Consider the following 9,176-nt stretch of genomic DNA (forward strand, 5'->3'; position numbering starts at 1 on the left):
AAAGACTTGTTTATTAAACAATATACATTACATACAACTCGATGTCATTGATGTAGTACTCCAACAAATAAAACAGTCATAGTGTCTGTTACGTCCAGTCTGGCCGTCTAGGCACTGGACTAGTCAGAACAAATCTCCGCTGCCTCAAACATCAACCAGTGCGAACGGCTTCCATTGCAAGAAGAACTACTTTATTAAAACGAAGTCACCCATACCACATATACTGGATACCACTGCGCGCGGTAACCCTGCGCGTCCTAACGTAGGCCATAGCGTAATACATAACATACCTTTCCCCTTAGTTTATACTTTCCTAAATGTATGACATACCTTATTACAGTTCCTAAATATATCAGTATCTCTGTAATCCTCTGATAACTGAAATTGTCACAAAGTCACAGATTCAGACGATCTGGAGCCTTTCGGATTCTCGCCGGATTCTGACGGACTGCTGCCACAGGACTGCGTTGAACTGCCGTCACCGGTGGTGTTCTATGACTCGTTAGAGTCTTCTCCAGGCTGCTCACTGCTGGAGTCTTCTCTGGGCTGCTCACTGCTGGAGTCGCCTTCCTATTACTGGACTCACTCTCCCCGATACCAGCGTTTCGACTACCACCAGAGATGAACGCTGGAGATGACATTTCCGGGATGGTACTGTTCTGCGGTGCTGCTGAACTAATGTCTGCCAATATTAACTGATCCAGATGTCTTCTCCACAAAGTACCATCGACGTCGACCTTGTACGATAGTGGGCCTGTCTGGGAATAAATCTGCCCGTGCACCCACTTGTTTCTACTGATACGATAATCACGTGTAATCACCGTCTGTCCCACTTCCAGCCGCCGAACACCAGAATATCGAGTGTTCATGTTTATCTGCTTACGTTGCACTGTCTGTGCCAGATTCGGCTTCGACACATCCAAACGTGTTAGTATGTTGCGTCCATACAGCAGCATAGATGGCGATTCATTTGTGACCCGCTCCAGCAAAACCAGGATTATGTGCATATCTGAATAGATAATTTAATTACCTTTAAAATGATATATAATATTTGGCTATATCTAAAGAATTGACCGATCTACAGCAATTTGAAGATCGGAGACCGACTTATTCCGGAATATGCAGCTTTTGAGATAAAGCCTTCCAAAGATGTCACACTCTTTTGCAATGATTGTCAATCAAAAATACATAGCAACCAACCATTAAATGCAGTCTGATTGCTTTCAAACTTTGCACAATGTTGGTACTAACACATACCTAGGAAAAATATCCATATCCAGTGTTCTCCACAGGGGTTTCAATCAGGTGGGCTGCCCAGTCGTGGGCCACCCGGTCAGGGGCCGGTCTGAATTCCATGCACTGAACTAGCAATGTTAGCATTGCTGATCTCATTCAGCAGCCTTGCAGCCGCTTCACCACTCTTAATTGCATCCAATTCCAAAGTGTTACCACAACATTTTCCTTGTCATTCACTGAAGTATTTGAGACTAAAAATACGATATTTTGTGATATTTATGACAAAAACAACAGAAAATATCACAAAGTTTTTGTGAACATGGCGGCAGCCATATTCCCATAATGTAGTGCGCAAGCAGCTCTTTATTTAGACTGATAGTCGCTCCCACTTCGATTACTCGGTGGTTAGTACCCATCGAGTAACTAAGCCGAGAGGTGGGACCGGGTACCAGTCTACTCTTTATTTTGATACCAAATAAGCTATGGGGACATTACCAGGGAATCCCCAGGAGTACTTTGAAATTGGCGATTTTTTCAGCCAAAATTCAGGTTTTTCTTGTTATCTTTTCAAACATGTCCTTGCTAAAATACTAATTTTATTGTGGGTCAAATAATCTAGAGATATCTGAACCTATATATCCGGATTAAATATGCACTTAGGAACTTGTTTTTGTAAAAATCTCATTTTTGTCCAGGTAGGCCATTTTCAGCATTGACATGTTTGCGTGCTCATTACTCAAAACAATGTCTTGCGACTTAGTCCGTATTATGCTGGAGCGGGTCACATTTGTCGTCGCATGTGGTGTGATGCGATATTTGCATAGGAAACAGTTCAGCCTCTGGTTTACAGAACTGCCTTGTGCTGCCTTCATGGCACGTTTGAACGTTTGGACGAAACGCTCTGCCTGGCCATTTGTTCTCGGATGAAATGGCGCTGACATCGTATGACGAATTGCGTTAGCCATCGTGAACTGCTTGAATTCTTCTGAACGAAATTGAGGACCATTGTCTGAGACAAGCTCAAGAGGGTTCTCAGTTGGTTGATTGTGGCTGTGCTAGTCGTACTCTTCATATGGAATACTTCCAGCCACTTTGAATAGGCATCCACGACTATCAGAAACATCGCTCCTTCAAACGGGCCTGCAAAATTGATATGTAACCGATACCAAGGTGCTCCAGGCAAACTCCAAGGGGGAACAGGTGAAGCTGGCGGTGTGTTCTGCCTTGAGACGCACCCCCTACATGCTTTGCACATTGTCTCAATGTCTCTGTCAATGTGTGGCCACCACACATAGGAGCGCGATAGCATTTTCATCTTGACAATGCCAACATGCCCCGAATGTATCTCGTCAAGAACTCTGGATCGCAGCGATTCAGGGACAATCGCCCTGTTTCCCCACATAAGACACCTTTGATGCACATTCAGCTCGTCCTTGCGTGCCAAGAAATTTGCCAAGTGCGTATCGCTGTTCATTTGATCAGGAAAATGTCCGCTCATGACAAAATCCAACACTTGTGACAAAACTGGATCACGTCTCGTTTCTGTACAGATTTTCTCACACGACACCGGAATGCCCTCCCAATGTGTGGTATGTCAACTGGGTCACTGTCTCCTTCGAACGTGTCCACTTCCGCCAGTGGAAGTCGCGAGAGTAAGTCAGCATTCAAATGCTTCTTGGTGCTTTTGTACTCAATGTCGTACTGGTGTTTTGACAAAAACACCGCATACCTCTGCAGTCTTGCAGCTGGCATGACGGGTAGGGCCTTGGACGGGTTGAATATACTGAGTAATGGCTTGTGGTCCGTTACAAGCGTGAACCTATGTCCGTACAGGTACGTGTTGAACGTCCGAACACCCCAATACAAGGCCAAGGCTTCTTTGTCTATTTGGGAGTATCCTTTCTCGGCTTTGTTCATCGTTTGCGACGCAAACGCTATCGGTCTCTCCGTGTTGTCGGGACACACGAGCGAGAGTACACATCCAATGCCATATGGTGATGCATCGCACGCTACCTTCATTTGCAGTGACGGATCAAAGTGACACAGTATCTTTTCAGAGCATATCATGTCCTTGATTTGCTGAAATGACATTTCACACAGAGGGGTCCATTCCCACTGCTTGTCGTCATGCAACAGATCATGCAATGGTGCCGCAACTGTCGACAAGTTCTCTAGGAAACGGTGGTAATAATTCACGAGACCGAGAAAAGCACGAAGCTCTGTCATGCTCTCAGGCCTCCTTGTATCCCTCACCGCTCGGAGCTTCTCGGGAGACTTGTGCAATCCTTGTGCATCTATTTCGTGTCCACAGTAACTGATTCTGTCTTGGAAAAATTCACACTTATCCAAGTTTGCCTTAAGTCCGTATGACTCCAACCGTTAAAACACCATCTTCAGGTTGCTCAAGTGTTCATCATTCGAACAACCGGACACAATGATGTCATCTAGCATACATTGTGTGAATGGAACGTTCTGTAGGACCTGGTCAATTGCTCTCTGCCACTGTGAAGGTGCGCTTGACACACCAAAAACTAGGCGGTTGTAACGGAATAATCCCTTGTGCGTGTTTATAACCAGCATGTTCTTCGACTGCTCGTCCATTTCCATCTGGTGATACGCCTGGGTTAGGTCAATCTTGGAGAATTTTTGTCCACCCACCAAACTAGCGAAGATGTCTTCTATTCTCGGTAGTGGATACTTATCTACACACATAACTGGGTTCAGTGTCATGCGGTAGTCTCTACAAATGCGGATTTGTCTGTTTTTCTTTACTGCCGGTACGATGGGTGTGGCCCATTTACTGTGTTTGACTGGTTTGATTATATCTTCTTGCTGTAGGTTTTGTAACCTGTCTTCGATCTTGGACCTGAACGCATAAGGCACTGTCCTAGCTTTCTGAAATCGAGGCTTCGCATCATTCTCCAAAGTCAGGGAACCCTGGATGTTTTTCAGTTTTCCAATTCCGGGCTGGAATATTACCTTGTGTTTCTCCACTAACGATTCCAGTCTCTTGGAGCTATTGGTCGATAGTGCCTTGAGCGACGTGACTTCTTGCCAATTCATGCACAGCTTGGCCAGCCAGTCCCTACCAAACAACCTCGGGCTATCTGTAGGTACAACCAGCAAGTCCAACTTCTCATCCTGTCCATTTAGTTGAAAAGTAACATGTAGCTTCCCGATTGGTTTAATCTGGTGACCGGAATATGCGCGCAAGATGTCACCTGATTTCTCGAGGTTAACACCTATCGGTTCCGTGGAGTTTCTATAGTCCATCTCCGAGATGATCGACACTGACGTCCCCGTATCCAGCTCCATACTGAAATTATCTCCTTCAATCCTGGGATGTACATAGATGGGTGAGCTGTGCTTAACTGTACCCAAATCCGAATGGTGTAAGATGGGCTCCTCTGAGTAACCGTCATCCTGCACCGCGTATACAGACTGCACATGTATGTTTCTACCTGGCCGTCCACCGTCTCGTTTTTTCTTTAAACACGCTTTTTCAATGTGGCCCTTCTTGTCGCAATAATAACATGTACTGTCAATGAATCTACAGTCGTTGGCCTTGTGATTCCCATTACATCGGCAGCACAAGTTCGGCAGGTACTCGCCACAGGTTCAGTGGTATTATATCCACGCCGACTGCCGACATTTGTAGCTTTTCCGCCACGAAACTGTGTGGAACTGTGGCTTGGCTTAGCATGCGTATTCATCACTTTGCTTACGCTGGCGTGCGTCATGCCTCGCACCTCCGCCGCATCTCGGGATGCCGTCTCCATGGCCACACTGATCTCCACCGCCCTCTCCAACGTTAATGTCCCCTCAGACAATAGCCGCTTCTGTATGTGCTCATGCCTCAGCACACCTGTCACACAAACCTGTCCCTCAGTGTGTCGGCTAGCACCGTGCTGAACTCGCAATGAATAGCTAGCTTACGAAGCTCACTGACAAACGTCATCACACACTCGAAAACGCTCGACAATGGCTTCGGGTTTATATGGTCATTTAACATCTTCAACAACGTTGCAAAATCCTTATCAGCTGGGTTATCCGGTGAGACCAAATTGCGCAGCAGTGTGTAGGTACGGGGCCCAACCACACTCAAGAGTGACGCAACCTTCTTGCTGTCAGGGATCTCATTTGCCACAAAAAACATTTCTAGTCTCGGCGTATGAGTCCCACGACTCCACAGCTTCGTCGAAAGCATCCAGCTTACCAATGTGTGCCGCCATCGTGGGTCGTATCCAGGGGCAGCGCCACCTTTTTTTTCAAAGTAGGGGGGCCCAATTGAGGGAGCGGAGCGGCTGAGTGGGGGTTGTGTTAGGTCGCCGAGCCCCTGAGCGAGGGAGCGAAGCGACTGAGGGAAGCGACCAAGCGGGGGGATGGGTGTGGGAGGGGGGCTTATCCGATAGGGGTATATGGGTATAGGGGTATATGTGTGGTATAAATGTCGGACACGACGCTTCTTACTGATGGAGAATGATGTTTATTTATAATGAGATGTCGAATGCTTCAAACACTTTGTACACCGTGAAAACTAAAAAAAAAAACCCAAAAAACACTTTATAAAGAAGTTTAACAATTTGTCTTCTCTCGGCTATGGTATTAGATCCTTAAACAACCCGTTTTTAAATGAAGTCTTTATCAATACCAAAACAGACATTACTATATTATGTGAACAATACTTCTGACATGATCTCTGTTAATTTTTTATCACCTTGACAGTCGCGTGTTTTCAAAGCTGAGCTTTTGCCGATGGTGTTGTTCCATCGTCCGTCCGTCCAGTCCTAGCGTTCACATTTGGCTACGATTTCAACGATAACTCCGCGGAAGCGTTTGACCACGGGATGTTTGAAATGTTTTGGGAGTATAGATATGTTACTCGGTTTTGCTCCCATATTAACGTAATTATTTTGGGAGCACGCCAGTCGCGACCGGTACTTTTTCGAAAGCCACGGCAATTTTGGTGCAAAATGTTTTTGAATTAGGCCGATTAGTTCAGTTTCAGGTTACAATGTGGATCCTTTGCTCATTTTTGGTATGTGAATGAATAAGGGGCTATGGGGGTTTTGATATTTAAAAAAAGAAGCAAATTTACGGGTTTAGGTGGTTCTTGGCAATTATATAGCATTTTATTATTATGACACGCAGATTAACAATACAGTCTGTGGTTGTCAACATCTGTCTGTGGTTCTGTTTTACAAGATTTCGATTGACCAATATCTTTTAATGCAAATTCCTGCTCATGAAATCTATATTATTTATACTATTATTATTATCAGTGTTATTAATTATGATATTAATGCATTTATGCTTAAGAAACATTCAAAGCGGGTATTTAGCGCCAGGTTACCGTCACACAGCCGACATTGTCATTCATTTTTGTGTTATATAAATTATGTTATATTTATTATATAATATTATTTATTCATTTTCACATAAAAAATTACAATAATTATCAGAGTATATAATGGAGTTCTCCCATATATACTCTTCGTTTCTATATATGCTTACGTCCGATGGTTGCCTCAATTAAAACTGACTTCTTTTCACTCTACGTCATTTTGGCTGTCCTTTTTTGTGGTGAGCTACAGTGCATTGGACACTTTCATTATACTATGGCTTCTTGTTCTTCTTACAAGATATTAGTGTCCAAAATAAAGGAGGAGTCACTTTGCGTGTCCATCATGGCGTAGGTAAGGACCTCACGGCCTGGATCAGATGTTGACGCCACCCACACTGGCATTATCATAGAGGTTGCATAGCCCCTATTAGTGGCACAGCAGGCAGAAACTGCATGATCAGGGTCATCATCTTTCCTTTGGCTGGAGCCTTTCTCCTTTGGGATTCTGTCATAATGGAGAGGAGTGGGATGTGACAGTTTGCATGTCGCACAAGTAGCTCGGCATTTAGTTCTTTGAAATGTAGGGACAGTGATTTTCCGTTTCAAAAAAGGCCTTTTCCATTTGGGAAAATCATGAATTCCGTTTCAAAGTGGCTGAAAAACTGAAATTCCGTAATGCCATACACTTTGTACACATGAAAAAACAAAGATTCCGTTTACATAAGATTTGCATACAAAAACAAACCTTTATGTTTATTAAAATGTAAAACGGTGACAATTGTCCAATGTATTTTAGCACCTTCATTTATGGAAACATCCATTTCCATTCTGAATGTTTATGTATTTTATCTGTGATATAACAACAATGAAGTCTATCATGGTAAATTGAAACAAAACATTCTTGACCTGTGCACACTTTACCATCATTATGTGCTTTCTCATTTGTGCAGTTTTCTCACAGTTCAGAGTTTTAAAATTGCCTTTCAACATCACCGTTGTAATACAGCATGGTCATCATTTTGATGTTTTCAGCTGTTAAGTTCTCTCTTTTGTCGTTCAAAATATGTTCATACTGTGGAAAACTACGCTAAGCATCTACACTTGAGACTGGCATCCACATGGCATCATTAGCTATTCTCGCAAGATCAGGAAATCTGTTAGACATGGAATCCCAGAAACGGGCAAGATCAAGAGGGTTAGGGGTTTCAAATGGGTTTAGATGGGTGTATATTAGCCATTCTTGTAGAGCCTCTGTTTGATTGTAATCAAACCAGTTAAGACATGCTGGTAGTCGCCTATGTCCAGTAAAATGGAGCCAAGCTGTCTCGGATCAAAAATCCGAGCAGCCTTGTAAAAAGGCATAGCTGGATGTTGGTCAAGGTGCTTGTTGATCTTGTCTGCTGCTGTCTTGAACACGTTCTTAAAAGTTCTACAAAGCTTCTCTTTTTCTGCTTGAGGGTTTTCTTGTAGCAGCTTGTTAGTTTCACCAAATGATCCTCTCAGCAGCAAGGAATGCGTTAACATCTTCAAGAACATTGAAAACGGTGCAGGCACGTGGTTTCATTGTACCCTCTAGGCTGGTGAGTACGGTTGTGAGACGGGCACTGTGCTCAGTGATGAAACCCATGTAGAGTTTCAGTTCGTTGTAGATGTCCTTGTTCCGTAGCATCTCTAATATTGTTTCAACGGCCACACCTTTACTCGCCTCCTGTCTAAAGAACCCTTCATAGACATGGAGGTGTTCTGAATGATATTTGACAGTTGTACCATGAATTCCATCGGGTGGAAACGGGGACATGGGGCAACTTGCACTGGTCAGCTGTCAGATATTCTCTGACATACTTGAGGTGCCTGTTCTTGCGTGCTGGCTTCTTAAAGAACGATGACTTCACCATCTTTGTGAAAGTGTCAACCTTGCTGAATTCTGGGTAATGTTGGAATGCTTCGGCACCAAGATTGATGATATGAGCCAGACATGGCACATAAACACTGTTAGGCCTCATAAAAGGTCTCATATTCTCCACTTTGTTGAGAGGGATGTCAGCCATGGTGCAGCACTTTACAAAGCACTTTACACTTAATATAAACCCTTCTCGAAGATCTTTAGATTTCATAGCTGTATCCAAACTGATCTGACGCTGATGTGGCCCCTTGGATGATCCACCTAAAGGTTCTGTCTTTGATTCTTTTCTTTTCATATGTTTCTTACTTTTGATATGGTCTTTTACAGTGTCTAATCGTGTGTAGTCTACACTATGATGGCAATGTTTGCAGAACATAACACTCGGGACTCCCGTCAGCGTAGAAATCATCAGGAAACTGCCTAGACCTTGCAGCTGCAGTCACAATAGAGAGCGGTTTGAATTTCTTTTGCTTGGTGGCCATGCTGACTTTACTTTAGTCCAGGGTAGAACTGTCATCACAGGGTACAACTGTCATCCAGGGTACAACTGTCATCACAACTGTCATCACAGGCAGTCCTGTTTGAGAAAAAGAATGAAATGTTATAACTAAATTGTGACTGCTTAGAATTTACTGCATTTTTTAATGTTAGAAATAGAATTATATAAATAAAATTGTTCTGCTAATTTCTCAT

The 9,176-nt window shown here is 43.6% G+C and overlaps 3 protein-coding genes across 3 annotated transcripts; all 3 read right to left on the reverse strand.

Annotated features, from left to right (window-relative positions):
- Positions 1 to 395: 395 nt before the first annotated feature.
- Positions 396 to 956, reverse strand: LOC106818768. The gene has a single exon (XM_014823443.1). The coding sequence runs from the start codon at positions 954 to 956 to the stop codon at positions 396 to 398; it is 561 nt and encodes a 186-aa protein (XP_014678929.1).
- A 2,659-nt stretch (positions 957 to 3,615) lies between these two features.
- Positions 3,616 to 5,468, reverse strand: LOC106818769 (uncharacterized protein K02A2.6-like). Its single transcript, XM_014823444.1, has 3 exons — positions 5,453 to 5,468; positions 4,962 to 5,101; positions 3,616 to 4,659 (listed from the first exon to the last, which is right to left on the reverse strand). The coding sequence occupies exons 1-3, from the start codon at positions 5,466 to 5,468 to the stop codon at positions 3,616 to 3,618; spliced, it is 1,200 nt and encodes a 399-aa protein (XP_014678930.1).
- A 2,336-nt stretch (positions 5,469 to 7,804) lies between these two features.
- On the reverse strand, positions 7,805 to 8,959 carry LOC106818770. The gene has a single exon (XM_014823445.1). It carries the CDS (start codon positions 8,890 to 8,892, stop codon positions 8,305 to 8,307), a length of 588 nt encoding a protein of 195 aa, XP_014678931.1. The 5' UTR covers positions 8,893 to 8,959; the 3' UTR covers positions 7,805 to 8,304.
- Positions 8,960 to 9,176: the final 217 nt, after the last annotated feature.

The sequence above is a fragment of the Priapulus caudatus genome, unplaced genomic scaffold, assembly GCF_000485595.1.
Source record: "Priapulus caudatus unplaced genomic scaffold, Priapulus_caudatus-5.0.1 Scaffold2507, whole genome shotgun sequence".
Taxonomy (NCBI): Eukaryota; Metazoa; Priapulida; class Priapulimorpha; order Priapulimorphida; family Priapulidae; genus Priapulus; species Priapulus caudatus.

Bases quoted from the DNA above. Each gene is read 5' to 3' on its own strand.
- LOC106818768 (XM_014823443.1), bottom strand. From the start codon at position 956: ATGCTGCTGTATGGACGCAACATACTAACACGTTTGGATGTGTCGAAG.
- LOC106818769 (XM_014823444.1), bottom strand. The intron at 4,660-4,961 runs GTAAGCAAAGTG...TACGCGGTGCAG, and splicing joins GAGGCATGACGCACGCCAGC to GATGACGGTTACTCAGAGGA.
- LOC106818770 (XM_014823445.1), bottom strand. From the start codon at position 8,892: ATGATTTCTACGCTGACGGGAGTCCCGAGTGTTATGTTCTGCAAACAT.